Consider the following 26,188-nt stretch of genomic DNA (forward strand, 5'->3'; position numbering starts at 1 on the left):
AAAAATAAATCAGAAAGGTGGAGAGCCTCTGTAGGGCTTACTTAAGTCAAATCCAGGGATGGGTAACTTCAATAAGTGCCTTTTTTTGGTAAGAAAAAAAAGAATATACTGCATCCTTCAAAATAAGAAAGTAGTTCTTTATTGATGGATATGGAAAGATTTCAGAGACAAATGATTGACTCAAAAGAAGCATGTTTCAGAATAGTGTATATATAGTATGTGATTTCACTTATGTAAAATTGCATTAATCTACAAATGGGTAGATATGCATAGAGAAATGTCTGGAGGATGTTCACCACGCTATCAGATGTTTTCTCTGGTGGGTGATGCAATTTTAGGCGTATTTTTACTTTCTTCTTTGTACTTTTCTGTCACGTCAGAATTTTGTTCACAGTGAGCATATATCATATTCTAAAAACAGCAAGCTAGTTTTAAAAATTGACCCTATCCACGTGGGTGGTTCCGTTGATTGAGCTTCTGACTCTTGGTTTCTGCTCAGGTCATGAACTCATGGGTCGTGAGATCGAGCCCCAAAGAGGGCTCTGCACTCAGCTCAGAGGCTGCTTGAGATTTTCTCTGTCTCCCTCTGCCCCTCCTGCTCATGCTCTATCTCTCTCTAAAAGAATAAATAAACAAAATCTTTAAAAATAAATAAATAAAATAGAAATTGACTATATCAAAAAAAATGAAAAAAAAAATTTGATCCCAAATACAGCTCCTTTCAGCACGACAATGCATGTGTTAGCAGGGTGGCACATATACGGGAGTAGTGATCATGTCAAGGACATTTCTTCTGAAAACACCCTCAGTCCTAAAGAAAAATGTAAAAAAAAGCTCAGTAACTAGAGGAGATATTGAGAAGTATCTAGTACATTAGAAATAAGATGGTTCCTATAGAGTTGGATAACTCCACACCCAACCATGCGGCTTCAAAGAGTTCACATTGTATCCAGGGATCCTTTTAAAACATTTTACCACAAAAATATTACACTTCTACTCAAAAGTGGCATTCATTATTCAGAAACTTAAATCTCTTGAATTTGCACACATTCCTACGGCGAAATAGGTAAAAATGATGTATCACAAGGCTAGGGAAAGCATCACCATAAAGCACTATTGACTTCCATGAAGGAAACATTGGTAGGTAGAGGCCAAAAAATAATATCAGGGTAAGGCTAAGTATATTGCACACCATTGCCAGAAACATATTTCTGGCAAAGAAACAAGGTTGGTAATTGAACTCTCAAATATATTTCAAGAGGGTATTATGTTCCAGGAGAATGGAATGGATTTAGGAATGGATTTAGTCTTCCCTTCCCTGACCTAAAGCACTTCCAACACCAGCAATTATTAGGCAAGATCTCTATAATATTGAAAGCAACAAATATAGGCTTTATATAATTTTTTAAAGTTTTCATTTTAATTCTGGTATCGTTCACACACACCTGAAATGTTAGTTTCAGGTGTACAACATATTTGACAATTCCACATGAAACCTGGTGCTCGTCATAAGCGCACTCCTTCCCCCCACCACCTGTTTTACCACCTCCCCTCTGGTCTCATCAGTCCTATAGAATTAAGAGACTGTTTCTTGATTTGCCTCTCTTTTTTCCCCCTTTGCTCAATTGCTTCGTTTCTTAAATTCCGCAGATGAGTAAAATCATATGGTATTTGTCTTTCTCTCATTGACTTATTTTATTCAGTCATCAGTCAATGGACACTTGGGCTGGTTCCATCATCTGGCTCTTATAGACAATGCCACTATAAACATAGGGGTGCATGTATCCCTTTGAATTAGTGTTTTTGTAGTCTTTGGGTAAATACCCAATAGTGCAATTGCTGGGTCATAGGATAGCTCTATTTTTAACTTTTAACCTCCACGCTGTTTTCCAGAGTGGCTACATCAGTTTGCATTTCCACCAAGAGTGCAAGAGGGGTCCCCTTTCTCCACATCTTTGCCAACACCTGTTGTTTCCTGTGTTGTTGATCTTAGCCTTTTTGACAACGATAGACTACTCATTGTAGTCTTAAAAAATATTTTATTTATTTATTTGAGAGAGAGAGCATGAGCAAAGGGGAGGAGCAAAGAGAAGGGAGAAGCAGGCTCCGATGCGGGGCTCAAACCCAAGAGGATCATGACCTGAGCTGAAGGCAGACGCTTAACTGGCTGAGCCACCCAGGCACCCCGTCTCATTGTAGTTTTGATTTGTATTTCCCTGATGATCAGTGATGGTGAGCATCTTTTCATTTTCTTTAGTATCTTCATCATTTTCAGTTTGTTGGCTGTCTGCATGTCTTCTTTGGAGAAATGTCTGTTCATGTCTTCTGCCCACTTTTTAATTGGACTCATTGTTTTTTGGGTGTTGAGTTTATAAGTTCTTTATATATTTTGGATGCTAACTTCTCATTAAATGTATCATTTGCAAATATCTTCTCCATTTCCATAGGTTGCCTTTTAGTTTTGTTGATTGTTTTCTTCACTGTCAGAAGCTTTTTATTTCGATGAAGTCCTGATGGTTTATTTTTGATTTTGTTTCCCTTGCCTCTGGAGTCAGGTCTAGAAAGAAGTTGCTACACCAGTGTCAAAGAAGTTGCTGCCTGTGTTCTCTCTAGGATTTTTGTGGTTTCATGTCTCACATTTAGGTCTTTAATCCATTTTGAGTTTATTTTTGTGTATGGTGTAGAAAGCAGTCCAGTTCTTTTGCATGTTGCTGTCCAGTATGCTTTCCCAATTCCATGTGTTGAAGAGACTGTTTTTCCCATTGGATGTTCTTTCCTGCTTTGTTGAAGATTAATTGACCATATAGTTGTGGGTTTATTTCTGGGATTTCTCTGTTCTATTTATTGATCTATGTGTCCATTTCTGTGCCCTAATGACACACCAACAGCATTTTTCACAGAGCTAGAACAAAGAATCCTAAAATTTGTATGGAACCACAAAAGACTGAAAAAGACCCCAAAGCAACACTGAAAAAGAAAAGTACAGCTGGAGGCATCACAATTCTGGACTTCAAGCTATGTTGCAAAGCTGTAGTGATTAAAACAGTGTGGTACTGGCACAAAAATAGACACAGAGATCAACAGAACAGAAAGGGCTTTATATTTATTAAAAATTTCCATATATACTTATCTAGGGTTTTGTTTTCTTTCAGGTAATGATGTCAATAGGCACCCCCTAAATAAACTTATTGTCTTAAATAAGCTTCCTTGACACTGTATATATTAAGTCAAGTTTTGTATTCTTACTGCTACTTGATTGAGAATTGTTAGACCCTGATGTCTTGAATCCCATTTCTAGTATTAGGAGTGTCACGCTGTTTAGTTTGGACAAAAGTGCTTATTTCTAGCAGATTTGGTCAGTCCAATTTAGAGACAGAAAGAGAACATCGCCTTATGCCACAGGGGGGCAGTAAGGTTTAATGAGATAATATTGATAAACCATTTTTAGGAAAAGGGAACAATGCTATGGATGTGCTTATTGCACAGGGACAACTAAAAGGGATAAGTGAAAGCATATGTAAACTTTAGTATCTTCAGTGTTTCATATTCATAAATTCTTCCTTAGTGCCTTGCCAAGGAAAACAAACAAACACCAAAAAAAACCCTTCAGTTTTAGAAACCAAAGTTCCCAAGGTGAGAGAAATGCTAACAGAAGACAAGCTTACCACACTGTTTCAGTGTTGTTCATCCTTATCTATTTGTTAATCATTAACTTCTGGATCTCTTTTTCTTTTTTTAAGGAATGTGCATTAGCCTTTTCAGTATAAAAACTGAAATTCAGAACCACATATGTTGGAAAAGGGAGTGAAAATAGAGAACTCATTCAGATTAGTCAAACAGCTCTCTCCCTTCTATTTAGTAAAACAAGGGTTATCGTGGGATGCAGGGCTCGATTGGTTGCAAAATCTCTAAAGTCAATGCAAGGTTCTAGTACCAGCTGTAGAATCTTATAGAAACCTGAATGTTTCCCCCAGAGACCAATTCATTCATTGTTTATAGCCCTAACTTTGAGTTGAATGCAATTTGGAATATCTGCAACAAGAATGACTTATTCTTTAGAATTTCTTTTTCAGCTTTGGCAGATTTACTAACCAAGCTCCCAGGAGCAGCACAGTCAGAGCAGTGATTCTTATAGAGGGAGCGTCCAGAGTCAACCCCCGCCCCTCTGCTCCTCACTCAGGGATGGGTGAGAACCTCCAGTGTATGGGAGGGGGAAAGAATTCAATATTATAATTCTGGCAGAAACACTGATTTTGTAATAAAACCACCTAAGGGAAAACTCTGGAAAAAAATGCGGTGTATAGGTCAACCAAGCTGGAGAAGCCCCGATAAATAAATACTGAAAACCATTGTGAAGGAAGGAGGGTTGAAAAGAGCTGGTCATTTAGCTTGGAGCTTAAGAAAATTTTCTTGGCAGAAGAGGTGACAGAGGGATGGGAGGCTCATGCGGTACTGAATGTTCCATTGTCCTCCCCCATCCCAGGCTCCTCTAGTTCACGAGCAAGCTGTGAATTTGGAAGGCTTAATCTGTGGCTTGATTAGTTTGAAAAAAGGCTGGGTTCAGTTCAAATCATTGGTCCTGCATTTCTGAAATGAAACAGATAAAATTAATCCTTGCCAAACGTCAATTCCAAAAGGTTAAAGTATTTGATTGGGTCTAAAGATGGTTGAGAAAGTAAACAGGGGAAGATTTGGTAGCAAGAAAGGGAGAGAGAGAGCAAGAGAGGAGAATGAGGGAGAGAGAACGAGAGAGTATGCGTGAGCACACTTGGGAAGAAAAGTCGGAGAGAGAAAACTAAGAGTTTATGTGATTTTTAAGTTTATAAAGAAACACAGGGTCACTAACAATAAATGATCACAAACTTGAATGTGTAGTATTTAAAAATGCTACTTTCTACAATACACAGGGATTAAGCATTTTAAGGTAACAAGTCTATTACTGCCAGAAACTAGAATTACAAATAATAATCAAAAGCATATGTCATTTGGAGGCAAATAGCGTAGCAGACGTGCACACACTTCGGTACGTGTACCGTTCCCTGCATAATAATCACACTGAATTGTTAGAGCAAGGCATTCCCTAGAGAACAAACAGGAACGTTCCACCTGTATCCTTTGGAAGAAGACTTATTTTAAGATGGAAGCAGAGAGTAATACTCGTATATATTTTTTTGTGTTTCCCATGACCTTTCTCTTCAGGCTGTTGTGGTACTGTTGGGTTTGGGTCCCCGTGTGGTATAGTTGGGTCAATGAGGGTTGTCTGGGCTGACTTATTTGGGTTAAAATATCCAAAGTAATTCTCCATTTGCCATCCTTCCTAAAATGCTTTGTGAAGTCATCAGTAGGTGGGTAAAACTGCTTAACATGGGAAAAATTGTAATTCAGAAAACGTATCTAAAAGATTCAAGTGAATTAAAGTCTGATTTATAAAGTTCTTTTTGAGATCTACAAGTTTGTATTTTAAAGCTCTCCTAGGATGTGGGCTAAATCCCACAAAACTTCCAACAAGAGGTTCTTTTAAACCTGCTTTAACAAACAGATAAAAAAAATCATTTTTAATTTGTTCATCATTCATATGCAAAGAAACACTGCCACAGAATTTCAAGAATGCTTGAGTTGACTTTCCAAGTAAGGGTAATGGTTCCCTCTGGACTGCTTTTCATTAATAATTTACTTAGTAAACACTCTTTTCAGAAAAAAGTACAAAAGTTGTGGTCTTGCCTCATTAGAACTATTTCATCTTTCTTTCTTTCTTTCTTTCTTTCTTTCTTTCTTTCTTTCTTTCTTTCTTTCTTTCTCTCTCTCTCTCTCTCTCTCTCTTTCTTTCTTTCTTTCTTTCTTTCTTTCTTTCTTTCTTTCTTTCTTCTTTCTTCTCTCTCTCTCTCTTTTTCTTTCTTTCTTTCTTTCTTTCTTTCTTTCTTTCTTTCTTTCTTTCTTTCTTTCGATATTCTTTATTTATTCGAGACAGAGAGAGAGAGAGAGGGAGGGAGAGGAGGAAAGAATCTGAAGCAGACTCCATGCCAAAAGCAGAGCCTGACCATGAGGTCATGATCTCAGCCAAAACCAGGAGTAGGACCCTTAAACCAGCTGAGCCACCCAGACACCCTGAACTATCTCATCTTCTTAAATACTAGGTTTATTTAGTGAGATATTACTCGAATCCTCATTATTAGTTTTAACCCAGAAGAATGGTAATTGTGTCATTGTGGAAAACAGTCCAGAAGGCAGTTCCTTCTGGTTTGATCTTAGCTATTTCTAGAACATTCATTTCAACATTAAACACGATTTTGGAAAATTTTGTGAGTTTTTTTTTGTTGTTGTTGACTTCGCTAATGAATATTTATCTGTAACTTTTTCCACATAAGTAAGGTTTTGGGAGATGGTGTAGACAACGGCAAGAATACAAACCATTATTTGGAAGCGATAATAAGAATAAACTAGAGTCTACTAAGGTTGGAAGGTGAGGGAGAACTTTCCAGAAAAGTCCGGGCTAGAGCAGCTACTCCAGAGATCTGATGAGTGTGGAATTAATGTCATAGGCCACTAAACCAAAGGGTAGTTTATATGTAGCACAATCATGGCAATGGTTAACAAATACACTTATTTATATAAACTATGATAGTTTCATTATCAACTTAGGATAAATGGGAGGAAATGGAGAAAGACGACAGCATAAGAGAAGTTGTGTGGGAAAGATCTTCACCAAGCCCCACGCAATGTAATTGTTATGAATTGCATGCTAGAACAAGAGATGAGTTGGGAGAAAGCTTTCCAGATGCTCCAACCCTCCTCGTAGAGAGGAAGCCATGGGATCTCAGGGCGGTGGAGTCCCACTGTGGCGGAAGCAGGTCGTTGTCTTCATCTCTGAAGACATCATCTCTGATGATGTCTGATGTCTGATGCCACGGAAGTCCTACTCATCCTTCAAGCCACCCCCTCTGTTATCCCTTCCTTGTTTCCCAAACTAAAAATGGGCTCTTTCTGGGTGCCTGGGTGGCTCAGTTGGATTAGCGCCCAACTCTTGATTTGAGCTCAGGGTCCTCAGACCACGCCTCGAGTAGGGCTCTGCACGGGGTGTGGGGCCTACTTAGGATCCTCTCTCTCCCTCTCCCTTTGCCCTTCCTTCCTGCTCCCCATGCTCTCTCTTTCTCTCACAGGAAAAAAGTAAATAAAATAATAATAAAAATGGGCTCTTTCACCTCCGAATTCCTGTAGATTCCTGAACTCTAGCTGAATTTAAAAACCCAACAGTTTGTGTGTGTGTGTGTGTGTGTGTGTGTGTGTGTGTGTGTGTTTTGTTATTTCTTTGTCCTGCTCACTACCCTTTCCTGTCCCAGGCTGCTTCTCAGCAAAGGCCTACCTGAGCTTGGGGGGAAAGAGCTTTCCCCAGAAGGACACCACTGACATACATGCAGGCTGGGAAGGATGTTCTCTCACTCAAGGGAAAGGAACAGAAAGAACAAAAAGAAGAAAAAAAGCAGAAGAATGAAATGTGCCCCAGCCTCATCCCCCTTTCCTTCTTTTCAATAAATGAACTTCATAAATTCTACTTGTTTTATTTCTCCCTGTTCCTGTGAATGTAGGCACTGGATTGTTATTATTATTATTATTATTATTATTATTATTATTATTGGCACTGGATTATTTAAGGTCTCTCTTCAGAACCTTCTGTGAGCGCCATGCTAGGATTCAAAAAGAGAAGTGAGCAAGCGAGCAAAATCAGTTCTGGGGCCTGTGGTTGCCGAAGCCCGAAGACCAACCTGGCCGGTTGGTCAGAGTCACAGGTACCCCTGGAGCCGGTAGTGGGGCTGCCGGGGGTCACCGAGCCGGACAAAGGAGTCAGATGTGGGGTAACTCGTCGATGAGGCAAAAGTCAGAGAGGACGGATCTACGACTTCTGCCATTGTCATTATGCTCCAAGAGAACTCATTATGAAACTCTGTCAAAAGACAGAAGGGCTTGCACCTAAGCAGGAATTAACAGCTCGGAGCAAGATGTTTTCTCCTGTCACCGAGCTCTTGTGAGTTAGGAACCCAGAGGAATGAGTCACTGGAAAACATCCCAACAGATAGCATATTGTTCATCTGTCTTTCCTTCTCTCAGGAAATCGGAGGTGAGAGACTTGAACTAAAAAAACAAAAAAAGTCCACCAGCCGTCAAACATCTGGGGAAACTAGTGGGAGGAAACAGTGGGGGACCAGAGCGAAATAAAGCAGATACGCAGATCCAATTCCAAGAAACAGGGAGAGTGTGTTTTAGTTGCTATAAAGTCCTAGAGAGCCATGGGGATGTTCTGTCCTCCCGTCCCTGAGGGCGGAAGCCGGGTTTTATGCCCTCATGGGTTCCCTGGAGCACCCAGGCCCGGAGACGAGGTGCTCGTGGACGTGTTTCATGAAACCCGTTGTGGCGCACTCGGAGGGGAGCAGGCCAGCACGTGTTGGGTCCTGGCTCGTGCTCCGGGTCTCTGCCAGTCTTTGCTGTTCTTTGCACCTCCCCGAATTGGTGACGGGAGAGCAGATGCCCTCAGTCTTTTGTACTGTTTGTTCTAAGCCTGAGTCTCACAGTAGTTTCTTTTCTTTCTTTCTTCCTTTCTTTTTTCTGGGGAGTGAAAAAGTGATGTCTCCTCTGGTAAACAAGGATGTCTCCACTGCCTCCAAAGATAAGGAATCCAAAGGTCCCTATTTTTCATGCCAAGAGACTACTGTTGGTTGCAATTTGGTCCTAGAGTTGAAGGATTTCCTTCCCAGATCTTTGGGGGCATGGAGCACTGGGGGAGTGGGTACCCCTCCGACCTACGTGCCTGTGCCTCCTATTCCCCAAAAGTTCTCTCTGTGTGTCACACTATAGAGAGCCAGACAGTTCTGTTGAGGGATCCTATTAGTTGTCGTTTTTTTTTTTTAATTAAGTTTTTCTTGACCATAAAAGCAATACTTTGCTTTTATGCAACAATACTTTGTTGAAAGTGATGGTACAGAACTGAATGGAGTAAAAAGGAGGAGTTCCAACCCTTTGCCATCTTATCATTGATCCATCCACCTGAGGTCGCAACGGATATGTCTTGACCTTAAGAGATTCAGACAGATTATGTCAGTACCAATGTTGGAAAAAAGGAAAAATCGTGCATTCAGAATGAATCTGGCTACAAGCTTTCCAGACATTCATGTTATAGTTTTGATAAAACCCTGGTCAGGTACGATAAAGGATTTTCAGAATCATTACACCCAGCACACCCCTGTGTGGCGCAGACTGCCAAATGTACACCTTGTATTATTCTTCATACATCCTGGATTCCTGGGGAGAGGGTGTATAATGTGGGCGTGTTTCGTGTGCTTGATATCTATAAATACACTCAGAGGCTGCTCAAAGCTGCTCACTGTTATTTCAGCACATCCACTATTCCCGGTTTTTACATACACCCGCACCCTCACAAAAAAGGAGTAAAACTGAATTTATTTCTGCCATGATGAGCATGACTCCAGACAAATTGTCACATAAGTAGATACCATTTTCCAGGGATGTCTCACCCTAGGGGTGCAGAATCAACTTCTGTTTCTGCCCTCTTTTCACTCCATTCTCCTGACCTTCTCCAGTGGTGACTTCTAGATGCTGACATCTACTTAGTCATCCAGCGCCGCCACCTGCCTTCTGCGGTTTGCTCCACGGTTCATAGACTCCCAGCTTGTGACTCTGTTTCTTGGTTAACACTTTTCTCTCTTCTTTTTTTCAGGAATCCCAACCCACAAGTCCTCTACCTGCTGCTGCCTATACCAGCTGTTGCAGTCTGCATGGACCTAGAGAATGGGACCTTGACCATGTTCAAGACCCATCACCGTCTGTGCCAGGTCACCCTCTGGCCTTCCTTCCATGGCTTTTCCTCATGTTGGCAAAACAGTGGTTAAGAGCACGGTCCCTGAAATCAGACTTGGCTCACACTTGAAATCTTAACCTTGCCTCATAGTAGGTATGGGCTACTTAACACATTTCTTTAAAAGATTTATTTACTTATTCTGAGAGAGAGAGAGAGAGAGAGAGAGAGAGAGAGAGAGCACGTGAGAGCATGCTAGTGGGTGAAGGAGCAGAGGGAGAGAATCTCAAGCAGACTCTCCTCTGACCACGGATCCCAGTGCTGGACTAGATCCCATAAGCCTGAGACCATAACCTGAGCCAAAACCAAGACTCAAAAAAAAAAAAAAAAAAAAAAAAAAAACCAAAACCAAGACTCAGATGTTCAACCCACTAAGGCACCCAGATGCCCCTGGGTTATTTAACATCTTGTTAGGCTTCAGTTTCCTCATCTAAAAAAGTGAGGACATTAATAGTACCTACCGTACGGAGTTTTCATGAAGACTGTGGTGGACTGTTGAAGTAATGGCAAACCCAGTAAGTCAGGTATCGCCAAACCCAGGCTCTTGCGCTCTTGTGAAGTGTCCTCTCATATTAATTTTGGGCTTGGCCACGTGGCCTGCTTTGGCTTGTGGCAGAAGCAGAGGCTTGATGAGCTTTTGCACTGTCTCGTTGGCTGCTTTTTTGAACCCAGCCATCACCTGAAGAAGCTTGAGCCAGCCCACTGGTGGTGACAGAGCCGTCCCAGCGGCCCCACCCCAACAGTCAACTGTTAGACCTGTGAATGAGGCCATTTGGTACTAGCCAGGCTGGCTGACTTGCCAAATGATTGCAAACACATGAATGATCCCAGCTGACATGCACGGAGCAGAGATCAACTCCCCCGGCTAAATCCAAATTGCCAATGCACAGAATCTGGGCAAATGGTGATGGGGTCATTACAGTCGGGGGTGGTTAGTTCCATTGCTATAATCTGATACAAAGACAAATAATTTCTTATGTAGTATAAGGCCTTGGCTTGTGCAACCGTGGGGGCTAGCTACGCGAGTCCCAAATCGGGGCAGGCTGTCAGGAAGGGCAGGCCAGAACTTGTAACGTGAGTTAAGTTGCAGTCCATAGGCAGACTTTCTCATTGTGCACAGAAACCTCAGTTCTGTGCTTAAGGTCATTCAACTGATGGAATCGGGCCTGCCCAGATTATCCAGGATAACCTCCACAGCAACACCTAGGTCAGTGTTTGATCGAATAACTGAGGGTCATAGCCTAACCACACGGCACATAAAATTGACCATTGTGCCATCTAACACATTATTTAATTCTCTAATTTTTGTCTCCTCAAGCAAAATCTAAGTCCCGTGAGGCCTAGAGGTCTCTGCTTTATCGATATATTCAATACATATTTGTTGAATTAAATCACTTGTTGAATTAAACAGCAACACATCCTCAGAAGGTCTTCTCTGACTACCTGCTGTCCCCACAACAGACGCCCACGTCTTCTAAGTCAGGTGGTGCTCTTCTTCTCACCTACCTCCTTAGTGAGCTAAATCCACCCACCCAGATCAACCTAATCTCCTAACGGGAGACAAAACCAAGCAGCAGAAATAACCAAACAACTAATGATGTATTTACTTAATTATTTGCTTGCATTCATCTTTTATTTTGCATCTATTTCTTTAGCTTTCTTCTACTGCTTTCCCCTACTCTACTTTGACTGGTTGGGAAAAATAAAAGGAAGGATTGTCACAATTAAGTGTCCATATATAAAAAAACTCTATGCAGAGGCAGTCTTGAGTTGTTTGACATCTTCACGTATGGAAATAGTCTTTTTTTTTTAATTAAGATTTTATTTATTCATGAGAGGGGCAGAGACATAGGCAGAGGGAGGAGCAGGCTCCTGGTGGGGACCCTGATGTGGGACTTGATCCCAGGACCCCAGGATCACGACCTGATTAACCACTGAGCCACCCAGGCAGCCCAACAGTCTTTCCTTAGCAGAGTGCATCTATCATTTACCAGCGCATATTAGGCACCAGATATGTCAGACATTGTGTCAACTGTTAAGACCACCGAGATAAAGTCAAGGTCTCTGCCTTCAAGCTGTTTATAGTCTAGGGCAGGACTATGAAGCAATGTCCTGGGGCCTGAGTCTAGCCTCATCATTAGTTCACATCACACATTGTTGGTCTACATTGCGTTTGATATTTAAATCAGTTGTCAATATGGGAAAATCAGAAGATTTCACATAAAAATCAAGAATTCTGACGTTCCTTGAATTGGCCTATGGTCTCCGTGGTACAAGTATCTGGTAACATGGCCTGTGTTTCTCCACGGCACAAGTGGCTCAGGTCTGGGGGGTAACTGTGCCATCTTTCACTGGGCATGAGCTCTCCATCTCTAGTCGCCATCATCTCTACTGCGACGTATCGCTTCCCCAGTGTTAGGGTCAGATGCAGTTCCTATCTATCACCTTACATCTTAAATGATGCAATCATTTAAGTTACCTTCCTGGCCTCCTATAGACACCGGGTTTTGGCTCTCTAGTCTAGAGGGTTGTATTTCATAATACACTACTAAAAACACTTTTCAACTCTGCAAAGTAATTCTGCTCCTGTGATATAATTTGATGTGCCTAATAAATCTAAGACGTAGGTAGGCCAAGTGTTATTAGTTCCATTTTTCACATGAGGTAATGAAAAACTGGAGTGGTTAATTTACTAGTTTGAGACGTAGAGGTGATTCTAGAATGCAAATTTCCTGATTAGCCCTCCGCAGTCTAAAGAGTATTGCTGAGGAATCTCATTCCCTCCAACTCTTCCCTCTGCAAGATTTCAGACTGAAGTAGTCAGAGACTGAGGAGGGAAGAAAAAGTAGCACAAAGCTAGGTTTGGAATTTTGATGATTAAGACTGAGTTGTGGTTTTTTAGGACTATAACTGGCGGAAGAACTTTGTGTTATCTAAAAGATTCTCTTCCACTCTTTACCTTAGGGCAGGAACACCAGTGAACACATACTTCAGAGGACAATGGAAGATAAAAACTGCATTTTCTATCCAATCGAGAGGTGTCCTGTTTGCTCAACTTACTAGTTACACACAGAGATGCTCTCTCACTCTCGCTCCGTCACATATGCACAGTTTGTTTCCCTTTTACCTACACGAGATCATACTATACCCAGATTTTTGTGACTATTTTCCGGTCAACAGTATGTCATCTTTTTATGACATTAAGTAGTCTTATAATGTATCAGTTTCAATGGCCCCATCACGGGCCACTATCTGGTGGTATTATAATAATATTTGGCCACTCACCGATTGGTCAGTTTATGTTTCTAATTAATTGTTATAGAAATAAACTGCATGAAATATTCTGGTAGCTGACTCACGTGCATGTATGATAACTTCTTTAGGATAAACTCCTAGATGTGGAACTATTGTGTCACAGGACAAAGGTAATTTTTAGACCTTTTGATGCAAATGTAAGGCCTCCTTAATCAACGCCCCTTCTGAAACCTCCCAACCCCCAACTTGGTCTTTCCATTTTGGCAAGATAAATCTCAATAAAGTAATGCTCGCATATTTTATTCACTTATTAAAAAGCCTCAGTCTTCTAGCTTATTAGACCAATTTATAGACCACCCCACACCCAGGCCTTGGTAGGAGGGCTCCCCTGGGAAAGCATCTTGTTTTACGTGTCAAATCTCACCTATTATTTTTCAACTCCAGTTAGGGTAGACCTATAATTTTTGACAGGTCTACCATTTTTTTTGTTTTGTTTTGTTTTTTCCTTCCCTCTGTGAGGAAACTTCCCTTTTCTTCTCGATTGATGTAGATCTTACAGGCCCCCCCAAAGCCCAAATCAAATTGTACCTTCCCAAAAAGTGTTTCTAGGATAATCCAACCCATATTATCTTTACACTCATGAATCATATTCCCCTATAATTTTAGGTATGTATATCTCATTTCCTCAGGGTAGAAAAGCTGTTCTCAGGCAGGTTATTTTTTGAATCTGTCTCCAAAGTAAACACAGTGCTAGGTACTAAATCTTGAAAAGAACTGTAAAAGTGTGGAATGAGTTATTGGAGAAGGTGCTGAAGTATACCCTGAATGCCTATAGAATTGGTCATACTCCCGTATAAAATTGGGTGAATGGCCTGGATGGGTCATCAAAGTGGCTTCTGCCATACTTCCTAATACTATGATTATAATTAGTTACTGATAAAATACAAGTAATTTTCAGCTAGTGTTTTGAAAGATGCCTCCCCTTACGTGCAAAAATTATCTTGTATGGAATCCAGCATAAGAAAAAAAAAAATGCTGCGATGGTAATTTAATCACAGTGGCCCAAGTAGTTAGAGGTGGCCAATGGTATGGATTTTGAAAACAACATTAGTGAGACTTCACTGCATAAAGATATTTTTATTCAAGGCTTATAATATAAAATAGAACCAACGAATTTAAAAATTACCCTAGATACCGAACATTCAAAAAAAAAAAAAAAACTTCAGTTCATTTAAAAATACTGAAATTATTTTCATTCCACCCCCCCAAAGTATGGTACTTCACTTTCCAAAAATATTACACATTCAAATAAACTGTAATTATGAACATATATAGCTTCCCACAGTTAGAACTTTAAAAATGGATTGTGCTAAATAAAATGCATGTTGCTGCAATATTTAAATATGCTTTAAAGTAAATCATTATAAGTAGGCATGTAATTACTATGGCTTTAGGAAGATTTAACCAAGAACAAAAACACAAGAGAATGAAATTTGAAATTTCAGCAGTTTTTGACCAACATAAAATGAACAGATATCCACCATAACTCAGCTCTTCTAGATCTTCCTCATGCCTGAGTTTTAAAGAGAAAGTGTTTTTGCAAGCAGTAACTGGAATGAAAAATTACAGAGAGAAAATGTAGAGAATCTAGAAATACTAAGATTTCCGGTAATGTAAATCCAATTAAGAGTGGAATTTTTTTTTTTTTTTTTTTTTTTTTTTTACTGGAGAAGTAGTGACTTGGATCTTGTTCCTTAAAGCTTAGAGTGAAAACAGCATTTCCAAAAGTGTGTACATTTTGGTGAGAGGAGAGGCAAAAATCGTCTGTCATACTGAGACCCCATGGAGAATCTACCCCGCAAGATACTATTTAATCTAATGTAATGCATTAGCCAACCTTCTGATGTTCAGAATTTCCCCTGAAATCAGTACCAGTTAAAATCTTGGATGTACTGGCAACTGGCAGCCGGCTTTCCTGCCTGGGTTCCCCACAGCTACAGCAAGTTGGCAGAAAGACTTCCTTAGCAGCTGCTAATGGGCTGATGGTACCATACAGCATGATTCCACTTATGTAAAACAAATACAAACACATGTGTTTCTATATGCACCACATATGTACGTAACTGCGGGAAAAAAAATGTTTGAAAGGACATTCGTCACGGGGTTAACATGGGTCACCTCTGGGAAGGGTTGGGAAGTTTCACTTCACGGTCTGAATTTTTACAGTAAGAAGGTAATCATGTATTATTTGCCTAACAAAAAAAAATTAACAATTAAGAAATTAACGAGTTACAACACAGGGACGTCAACCTAGGCATAGCAAACTGTGGAGGGCAGGCAGGAGAGTTTACATCTGGTAACAGCGTAGCTCACCCCAGAAAGTTGCATTACCTGTTTGTTCAGGGTACAATAGCTCTCCGAGTGATCCTATCTTTGTACCGAGTGGCCTTGTCTTGGCTTATCTACAACTTCCTGCTGGACGTTTCACTTGGATGTCTTGCTATCACTGCAGACTCTGTAGGCCTAAAACCATACCCATTATCATTTGTCCCATGTGATTTTCTTCTTATCAATTCTATCACCATAGTCTCACATTCAGAACCCCCAGAAATTTGACTACTTCGTCTTCCTTTGCCTCCGTATCAAATAAGTCAACAAGTCATGCTTATTCCATCTTTTCCCTTTGGCCTTTCCTTTTCATTATAGCCCAGTACTCTACTTTGAGTTTTACCATCTCACGCATGAACGCTCGCGATTAGACAGTTTCCCAAAGGATTCTCTTGCTTTCAGTCTCTTCCATCTGTTATTAATTTTGCACATCAATGCCGGATTAAAATTCTTCCAGTAGAGTTTGTATTCTACTATCTGGCCAAACATACACACACAGGCAGGCGGACAGACATGCTCCTCCAATGCTTATCTACTTCATATAAAGCCGAAAGTTTATTCAAGGATCTCTAGAATCTGACCTTCACTTTAACATCTCGGCTTTATTTCTTATTACCCTAGTCTTCGAATCATTTGTTGTTTGAAGTCTTTCTTTACTGTCCAGGAACATACTCTGTTTTCTTACTGTGTGCCTTCCTAAGTGCTTGAGTCAATACTCATCTTATTTGCGAAGACCTCGTTGTCTGGTACTTTTGTTTAATTTGATTTAATATAGTGGATGTATTTCTTGTGTCTGGAGTTAATTACAAGTTTCCCTGAGGCAGAATTCTTGCCTTAAGCTTTTTCTTATTTCTACCTCTGCCCCCTAGCTCCCAACCTATCACATTATATTCATCAAATAAATCATTCAATAAATGTTGGCCGGTTGACTGACTGAAATCAAAGTAAGTTTCTCTGTGCCTTCCTTATTCCTGGGGAGCATTAATTTTTTCCTTCCAAAAGTAAAAGGGAAGAAAAACTAATATATATTGTATAAAGGTGTTAAAATGCACATCGCATGAATCTTGAGTTAGAATATACATTCCTGGAGGCAAATGTGTTGGTTGGCAGCTACAGCAAATCATGCCAACTTGTTCATTCAATAGTACTTGTTGCATGCATACTACGTGCCAGAACTTTTCTAATCCCGCACACGGCAGGGACCAAACAGACTAAAATCTAGGTCTTCACGGAGCTTACATGTCAAGGGACAAGACAGACAATACATGAAATAACTCTGTAAAACACATAGTTTGTTAAACTGTGATTTACCAGTAAGTGCTTTGGGGAAAAATAAATCCGAAAAGGAGTTTAGGGAGTTTCAAGAGTACAAATGCAACTTAAAATAGGGTGCTCAGTGTTTTCCCTACCTGGCATAAAATAATTGATACGATACCTAAGTATAATACAATTAAGATTTTCTTGGATCAGTTTGCCTCAGGAAATATGACGAGGAATATTTTTCTTATGATTTAATTTTAGTTGGCTTTTAACAAAGACTTCAAAATGGCAGTTTAGGTTCATTTTTAGTTCAGTGAAGAATAGTTCTCATACATATGCAGCCTGGATTCAATTCTCTTTCTTGGGTTGGATTATTACCAAGATCTTAACAGGGAAAAATGAAGAAATATGGATGCTTCAGGAATTGACTAACCACTTATAGCCTGCATTAAACATGCTTTTCTGCATCCAGAAGCCGACTAGAACCAGATTAAGAACTAGAAAGGATTTCTTGGGAAAGGATCCTTACTTGCAAAAATAATTCCGAGACTTGGGCTGAGCTCAAATTTTTGGATTTATGTGGAAATTCAAGACTTATCTTTTCATATTACCATGTGAACAATTTGAGTAAATAACACAAACTCCCAGAGGTTTTGGTTTCAGAAAGTCTAGAGTTCAAGAATATTTTTCATCTATCAGCATTGTCCTTTACTTAAGTAAAGCATTCCTTTCCCAGTGTTATACAGTCATATCCCCATTAATGAAAAAGCTACATTTCAACATCACACTTTGTTATCAAAAATGCTGTGATTGAAATAATATAGAAGGCATTGAAACACATTCAGGGAGAAAGGAGAGTGGGGAATAGGGTGTGAAGATATTCTTTGGCTGAAATAATACCAAAATGAAGTTACCCCATTATAGTAAAGCTATTGTATTAGAGTGTAATCCACTAATGAGCCATTCGGTTAACTGACATTAGATAATTTCTAAGTTTTATTAAAGTTTTATTGGAGACCTGTAGCTGGGGAGGGTCTGAGGTGATAGATGTATTGATGCCAGAAGGAAAAAAACAAACAAACAAAAAAAAGGAACAGAATGGGGAAAATGAGAATGCCAACAACAGATTATTTCACAATTTGGCTTAGGGTCTATGCTATTAACAGGCAGCTGTGATAGACCAAGTGTGGGTAGAAGTTGAGGTGTGCGTGTGCGTGTGCATGTGCGTGCGCATGGATAACTTGAGGTGAACGACGACGTGCTAGTAATGCTTCCTGTAATTTGTCAAGAATTTCTACTTGCTCTTTCTTTCCCCCAGATTTGCTGACTGTGTAGAGAGATGTTTAGTCTTGGATAAATCTCTAATGAGGTATTACATCACCAGATTACATAAATAGATAGCATAAAACTACATGCAAGTAAAAATAGATTAAGTAGATTTCCTTTTCCTAAAACAGCACAGAGAAACTGCTTATCTGATATACATTAAGGTGAAATCTATTTTTGGATACTTCCTGTACCAATTCCAACAGATTTCCAATTAAACTCTAGCAAACAATTTGCTTTTGTTTTCCCAGAAACCTCTGGTACAGGATAGTGGACAGGTGTGCTGTGCTGGAAGTAGGGTTGGTATCTTAAAGTCTACGAAAACAAGGAAGCATTCGCAGAGTAAACTGGAGTAATAAAAATGAAGGATTCCTTCAATTAAGGATTTTCTACTGGTCTGGAGCAGAAGACTCACATCACCCCATTTAACACCACAGAGCATGTAATAAATACCTTTAATGTATCGACAAATCCATTTGCTAAATAGAAAAATCTTGCAAGGATATTTTGAAATGCTTCATAATATATTATGTACACTCAGCTGCTTCCAAATCAAAAGAATAAAAGCGAAACTGATTTAAAATTAGAAAACAAATTAGAAAACAACTCAAGTAAATGCATTTTAGGATTGAAAAGAAGACTCTTTAGAAGGTCTCCATCTTCTTTAAAACTGTATTTTTGAGTAAGTGATGCTTTTCATACTTGCTATCTTTACACTGAAAGGAATTACAAGAACAGGATCTTATAGCTTTATACTCTTTGGTGAAATTAGGTCTTTTCTTTACACGAACTATTCTCAGTTCCCAGATTCTTGCCATGTGATATGTTTGTGCTTGTCACGTCGTGTCATGAGTCCACGGCAGCATCTGATTTCAACTCAATCTAAATAGTTAACATTTTCAAATTGCTTCAATATTCTTAGATGAGAGGTTGAATTGTGGGTTTAGCTCTTCCCCTTCTTTGCAAGGAATGGGCTCCGGGGCAGTGATTTGGATCAGAAACATGGACTGCCTTCGATCTACCTGGCGGCCACCACACGAGGCACTGATATGTGACTCTCAGGAAGGTTGGGCGGTATGACGGTTAAGAAGTACTCCTTCCCAGGCCATTTGTAAAGTCTAGACATTTAGAAATAGATATGAAAAAAAAAATTTGGCTAGACACTTAGCATTCTAGGTGACCTGGATCCCTTAAGGAGCAGAGAATTATAATAGATACAAGTAATCCAGGGGAGGAGGTGAAAGGAGCTCTGGCTTGGAGTTGTGTGCCTTCTCAGACGGACACATCCTCCTCTGGGTGGGAATATACACAAGCAATAGATTTTTTTTTTGGTTTGTTTTTTTCTTGAAAGAGTTCCTGAGATGGCTGATGAAACAGCCCTGCTCACTCAGCTTGCATGCAGAAGTCAGGTCAAAGTTTTGGTCAAACCTAAGTCAGGGTGTATCTCTTGGGTCTAGCACTCAAATCTCAACTCCTAGCTCAGCCATATATGACTGATAGTCATGGAAATGTGTAGAAGAATAATAATGACCATTTGTTAGTGCTTCCATTATACGCCTAGTGTCATACGCTTTACATAAGACTATTTCATTTAATTCTTATAATGACCTGATAAAGTAGGAAGTTCTTTTTGGAATCTAGGGAAAAAAAAGACATCAACGAGAGAAATAACTTATTGTTTATGTCCTATTCATGGTGGATCAATAACGCCCACCGTGCCATGGAGAGGTTAGCGTGCGCTAGGGCATATTAAAGTGCTGACTTTTTCTGGAACACTTCAGTAGGCCACCAAGGCGCTTCTGGTCCTCCTCCTACCCCACCCACCGCTCCTTCTCTGTCTCCCTTGCTGATTTCTCTTCATCTTATCATCTTAATGTTGCAGTGCCCCAGGGATCATTTCTTGGTCCTGTTCTGTAGCTACAGCATCTAGGTGAGCTCAGCCAGTTCCAGGACTTTAAATGACATCTGTAGGCTGACAAACTCTCCAGTTGCGTCCGCTCCAGATACATAAACCTAATTGTCTACACCTATCGCCACATGGGTGTTTAATCGACACTTCAAACCTAAGCATGTCTAAATCAGTTTACGAATACTTTCCTCCCTTGACCAAATCGGTTTCTGTCTCTACGATCTCAGTAAACGTGAAGTCCATTCTCCCAAGAGCCCAGATCAAAACCTTGGCGATCATCTTTGACTCTATCCTTTCTCTTCTACTCATATCGAACCTGTCAGCAATTCCTGTTTGCTTTATCTTCTAAACAGGATCCGAATCTGACTTTGCTCCGTCACTCTGACTTTAGTCCGGGCCACCCTTATTTTTCCTTGCAGTCGGGCTAGTCTCCTTACTTGCTCTTACTTCCCTACATATACTGCTTATATAGCAACCAGCCCCATCTCCTGAAAAAAATAATTTAAAAATCTTGGACCTTTAAAAACATACACATAGATACAAATGAATGATGACCACCGTCATACATCCATAACTCAGCATCAAAAATCAACATCTGCCAATCTTTTCCCATCTATTCTGTACCCTCTTTTTTTGGGAGGGGCTGTGTTATTTTATTTATTTATTTATTTATTTATTTATTTATTTATTTATTTATTTATTTTTAAAGATTTTATTTATTTATTTGAGAGCAAGTGAGCACAGAGAGAGAGAGAGAGAGAGAGAGAGGGCGAAGCAGACTCCCTGCTGAGCAGAGGGCCAGATGTGGGCTCGACCCCACCCCCCGGGGGTCATGACCTTAGCCAAAGGCAGCCCCTTAACGCAGGGAGCCCCCCAGGCGCCCCTCGGTGGAGTATTTTAAAACAAATGCCAGCAAAGGCGTCCTTTTAATTACCAGGCTAAGCGGCTCGCAAGTTTAAGGTCGCTTCTGTTGCTGGTGGCAGCCCAGCGCGAGATGCCGGCCTTGGAGGCGCGGTGGCCCGTGGAACTGGCGCACGTGCTCTCGGACCCGCCGTCCCTCGCCGTGGCTGCGCGGCAGGTGCACCTGCAGGGCTGCGCCCCCAGGCCCCGCGTGGGCCCCCGGCAGGTGGGCAGCTGCGAGTCGGGGCGGCACACCTGGTCGGCCACCTGCTGCCCCGCCCGGGGGGCTCTGCTCGGGGCGTCTCCGCGGGCTCCCGCCCGGTCCTGGGGCCTCCCGGCGGCTGCGGCGGGCGCGTCCGCTCGGCCTCGGGGCAGGCGTCGCCGGCTGCTCTTCTACCGTCTAGACCGCCGCGCCCCGGGCAGGCGGACCCGGCTTTGCCCGCGCTCCCCGCACCCGAGCCTCGTCCGCGGGCCTCACCGCGCTGCTCCGCGGTCGCGGGGCCCGGGGCGCTCGGGGGCAGGTGGGCCCGTGGTGGTCGGGGGAGCCCCGGGGAGCCGCCCCCCCCCCCCGGGCCCGGGCTCCCGCCGAGGGTGCAGCGCGCGCCGGGCCTCCCCGCCGGGACGACGCCCTCCCGGTTCTCCAGCTCCGCCGCCCGTGACCCGCCCCGCCCGCCCCGGCCCCGGCCCCGGCCCCGGCTGCACCAGCACCAGCACCGGCACCGGCACCGGCTGCACGAGCGGCGACACCAGCACCGGCGGCGGCTGCACGAGCGGCGGCTGCACCAGCACCGGCACCGGCGGCGGCGGCGGCGGCGGCGGCGGGAGGAAGGGGAGGCGCCGGGGGAGGGTCCCGGGCCCGCGGGAGGCCGCAGCGCGTCCCGTCACGGCGTCGGCGCGGCCGGGCGAACCCGGAAGTGGCCGAGCCCGCCCGCCCGCCCGCCAGCCCCGCCCCGCCCGCCCGCCCGGCCCGCCCCGCCCCTCCCGCCGCCCGCAGTCGGGGAGCGCGGGGGCCGCGCAGCACACGGAGCGCGGGGCCGACGGGCCATGGCCGCGGGGGCCGCCGCAGGTGGTGGCGCGCGGTGAGGCGAGCGCGGCGCCCCCTCCGGGGCGGATGGACGGCGGCTGGGCGGGCGGGCGGAGCCGGCGTCCGCGGCTGGAATGGTGCTGGCGGCGGCGGTCGGTGCCTGCGTGCTGAAGCCCGAGAGGAGCCACCATGGAGACGCCGCCGCTGCCGCCCGCGTGAGTGAGCGGCCGGGCGGGCGGGCGGGCGGGCGGGCTCGGCGCTGCGGACAGGCGCGCCGCTGCGGCGCTGCTCGGGGCCGGGGCCGGGGCCGGGGCCGGGGCCGGCGGCGGGGCCGGCGGCGGGGGCGGGGGCTGCAGGAGCCGGGGCTGGGAGCTGGGGGCTGCGGGAGCTGGGAGCCGGGAGAACCGGGGGCCGGGAGCTGGGAGCTCCGGGAGCTGGGAGCCGGGAGCCGGGGGCTGCAGGAGCCGGGGCTGGGAGCTGGGAGCTCCGGGCGCTGCAGGAGCCGGGGCCGGGAGCTGGGAGCCCCGGGAGCTGGGAGCCGGGAGCTGGGGGCTGCAGGAGCCGGGGGCCGGGAGCCGGGAGCTCCGGGAGCTGGAGGAGCTGGGAGCTGGGGGCTGCAGGAACCGGGGGCTGCAGGAATGGGGGGCCGGGAGCCGGGAGCCCGGAGTCGGGAGCTGGGGGAGCCGGGGGCTGCGAGCCGGGAGCTCCGGGAACTGGGATCCCGGACCCGGGAGCTGGGGGCTGCAGGAGCCGGGGGCCGGGAGCTGGGGGCTCCGGGAGCTGGGGGAGCTGGGCGCTGGGGGCTGCAGGAACCGGGGGCTCCGGGAGCTGGGGGCTGCAGGAACCGGGAGCCCAGAGCCGGGAGCCCGGAGCCCGGAGCCGCGAGCCGCGGGGCGTGACGAGGCGCGGAGCCCGCAGCCCCGAGCGGACGGCGCCGACTCTCCGCGGGGCCCGGGCGCCCGGGGCGGGGTGCGGCGGGGAGGGGGCTGCGCCCGGGAGCCCGGAGGAGGAGGAGGAGGAGGGGGAGGAGGACCCCGGGGGTCCCGGGCCGACCGGCCGCGGGTTGCCCCTCCCGAGTGTCCGGCGCAGTGAGTACCGAGGAGCCTGGACCTCGCCCCGACCGGGCCCCGGCGGTCAGCGCTTGGCCCCTGCCCCGGGCGCTGCAGGACGCCGCGTGGGCCTGGGCCGGCTCCGGGGCAGCCGCCACCTGCCGGGTGCAGGGTCCCCCCGCTCGGGACCCACGGACGTCCAGGACACCTGCAGCACAAGCGCCTCCCGGAAAGAAGCAGCTTGAGCGATTCTCGTGCAACATGTTGAAGGTCTGCGTTATTCGGTCCAGTGCTGGGGTTTCTTGTTTGAAAGTGTTTGGTGCAAGTGCACGGTAAATCCCCAGGAGTTTTGAAAAGCTCAGTTTTGATTTGCCTTCGTCGGTTTGACCTGTAAAGGAGAAGAGCCCTCTGAGGGGGACTTCTCGGGCTGCAACAGACCTCATGCCTGGCCCGGGGAGCTTCGCCCGCAGCTGGGTCTGGGGCTCATGGGTTTTCACGTGGGTCTGGCAGCTTCACTCCGGGGCACTGGAACCGCACCAGCCTCTCGTGGGTATTTGGCAGACTTCCAGCCAGAATATGGGTATCTGGCTTAGGCCGAATAATTTTTTTGATGTCGAGTCCTTTCAGGAGAGCTCTTAGGATCCCGGAACTACAATTTCTAAAAGTGCCTTATAGGATTTTTAGCTTGAGTGGAACAGGTCACGGGGATCCGAGGAGCAGACGGCGAGGCCGATGAGCTGACCCTCCCGGGCTGGAGGAGGCAAGGCTCAGCTGCCTGCCCATCACTGTGGCTGTGAGGGCTTTGTCCTCCGGTCATGTTCTGCGGCAGCTTGGGGAGAGCTCCCGAACCCCCAGGAAGCGTGATGGTGGATTGTTAGCATCAGCAGCGTGACTCCAGCACCAGCACATGGGTTCTGAGCTCAGAGGCCGTGAAGGCAGGAAACGCTACCTGTATACAGGCAACACCAGACACACAGAGTGTGCCTACCACCTAGGCACGTTATCTGTAGTAAAGCTGCCCCCTTAATAGCCATTTCCTGCAGTCCCGATTTACTTTTGGAGCAGAGGGAACTACAGGGAAGAGCAGGGGCTCTTAGAATGCAGGTGAAAAAAAGGGTGTGGACATTAGGCAGGCTCTGGAGGGAAGAAGTAGAGACCTAAAACGTGATTTAAATAGACATCATTGAAAATGAAACAGAGGTGTGCCTGCAGATATTGATAAACTGAATCTAGGACAGATCAGTTAATCCTCGTTTTGGCACCTGGCGCAATTCTTTGATATCGAGACTCCATCCATAATGCTGGAACAATGACAGGCTGAGTTGTAAAGGAAAGCTAGGAATGCCAGCAGGGAGGAAAGAATTGTGAAAACTTCTTGTAATCATGGATGGCTAATGTTGGTAAGACTTCTTCAGGTTTATGTTCACTTAATCCTACGGACAAATAGGGTTTATTGTCATTTGGTCTGTAGAGGACTAACCCTCAGTCCAGAGTTTGTTAGAATCAGAAATAGTTCTCCTTCCTACCCCTTGGCCTATTTGCCTCCACTCCCATCAGCTCACTTTTCCCTTCCACACTGAATCATGGGTGCTGTGTTTGAGAATTGCGAGGCAGGGTCTTTGGGAAGGAGCTTTATTGGGCGCCGCTGGGCTAGGGCCTGGTACATGGAGGCAGTGGAAGTTATGGGGAGGTCTCAGCTTTTCATAAGGTTAGATTTTTAGTCTGAGCTTTAAGGCAAAGAACGATGTTTGGTGTGGACTTAATATGCCTTGGGTGGTGTGGTTTAGAAGCAGGGACTCAGATCCTCTTTGGGCGAGTGTCCGTTAATTCATTAATTCTGCAAATAGTTGAATGCCTGTCTCTACCTGGCGCTGTGTAGGAGCTTATGCTCGTGCTGGTTTTGTAACAGCCAGTTTTATATTGTTTTCTAATCCCACCTTGCTGCCCACCTGTTAACACATTGTCTTTGAGGAGTAGAGGTGCCCCAGTTCCTTTGGGATAGACTTGTTGAAATTAGGTTTTGATCTCTTGTACTGTTTCCACACTCTTTCACTCTTTGCCTCCTAGTTCTCCTCATCTTTTTTGATTATCGTATTGTCATTGGGCTTCATATCTCTGCGTATTGTTTTTTTTGCATCCTACATGTGGCATTTAGATTCTCTTGCATGTTGGAGCCTGAGTGATATGAAGATGATGGGACATTTGCCTCTGATCAAACCTGAAGGTGTGTGACTAAAAATTAGATGTGGGCTAGTACAGGGAATTTAGGTGGAAAACTGAGCTGTGCAGCCCTGACCTCAGGAATGTTTCGCACTTTCTAGCTTTTACAGTTATTTTTGCAGAGGGTTTTTGTAATTATTAAGGGAAGACGGAGGTCTAGGGTGGAGTGCATCCCTTGGACACCCCTCACTGAATAGTTTTTTCTTAGCCCTCGTTTTCTTACTGGTTCCTTTTTCACAAGTTGGCTTTCTCTCTACAAGCCTTACATTTTGCTTTTCCTTCACAGAACTAAGCAAACATGCCTCAGATACAACCATATCTTGGATCACTGATTCCACATCACTGGAGACTCTTGGCATCAGAGTTGTTCAAGCGTAGGCAGACAAACATCTTGTTGACTGTGTTCTAAGGGATTTAGACAGCAGAAGATGGGTTGAATTAGAGCAGAGGTTTTCAGAATTTTGGATTTCACTGACCTGTGAAGTTAAAAGAAAAAAAACTGAGGTCCGACACAGAAATGCTAAGTTTTTTGTTTTGCCCAGTAGAAAGAAAAATATCGATAAAATAATTATCAACCATCACTGTCTTTTGGTAAAAGAAAGGACATTTTGGTGTCTCTTCCCCAATACAGAGAAGGACATTATCTCAGACTAAAAGACAGTCCTTAAAATGATTAGTTTAGTTTTATGAAAACTTACTACACTTTCTGTATTTTGTCACAGACCAGTAAAAAGTTCACTGAAGTCTGACGTTTGTGATCCACTGGACTGGATGACCTTTAATGTTCTTTCTAATTTTAAGGTTCAATTTCTGTGAATTTGGAACCTTGACATGGGTTACCCCAATATTCACTGGTCTATCTTTTATGGCACATTGGAATGTATTCTTGTTTTTGTTTAAATAGACCGGACTGTAAATTGAGCTGCTATCAGATCACAGGGGAATCTCCTCAGTGACAAAGATGTCTAAAATATTTAGGAGCAATGATGACT

General features: G+C 44.3%; 1 protein-coding gene and 1 long non-coding RNA gene across 2 annotated transcripts in view; one reads left to right on the plus strand and one right to left on the minus strand.

The window, feature by feature from the left end:
- Positions 1-17,324: 17,324 nt before the first annotated feature.
- On the minus strand, positions 17,325-21,515 carry LOC118350799 (uncharacterized). Its single transcript, XR_004805305.2, has 2 exons — positions 20,938-21,515; positions 17,325-19,212 (listed from the first exon to the last, which is right to left on the minus strand). It is a non-coding gene; the product is annotated as an uncharacterized LOC118350799 (long non-coding RNA).
- A 467-nt stretch (positions 21,516-21,982) lies between these two features.
- Positions 21,983-26,188, plus strand: part of KLHL2 (kelch like family member 2) — a 97,132-nt gene continuing 92,926 nt past the window's right edge. Inside the window, exon 1 of the mRNA XM_025439342.3 lies at positions 21,983-22,142. Coding sequence (XP_025295127.1) covers positions 22,117-22,142 — 26 coding nt within the window. The 5' untranslated portion in view covers positions 21,983-22,116. The remainder of the gene's footprint in view (positions 22,143-26,188) is intronic.

Source organism: Canis lupus, chromosome 15, assembly GCF_003254725.2.
Source record: "Canis lupus dingo isolate Sandy chromosome 15, ASM325472v2, whole genome shotgun sequence".
Lineage (NCBI taxonomy): Eukaryota > Metazoa > Chordata > Mammalia > Carnivora > Canidae > Canis > Canis lupus.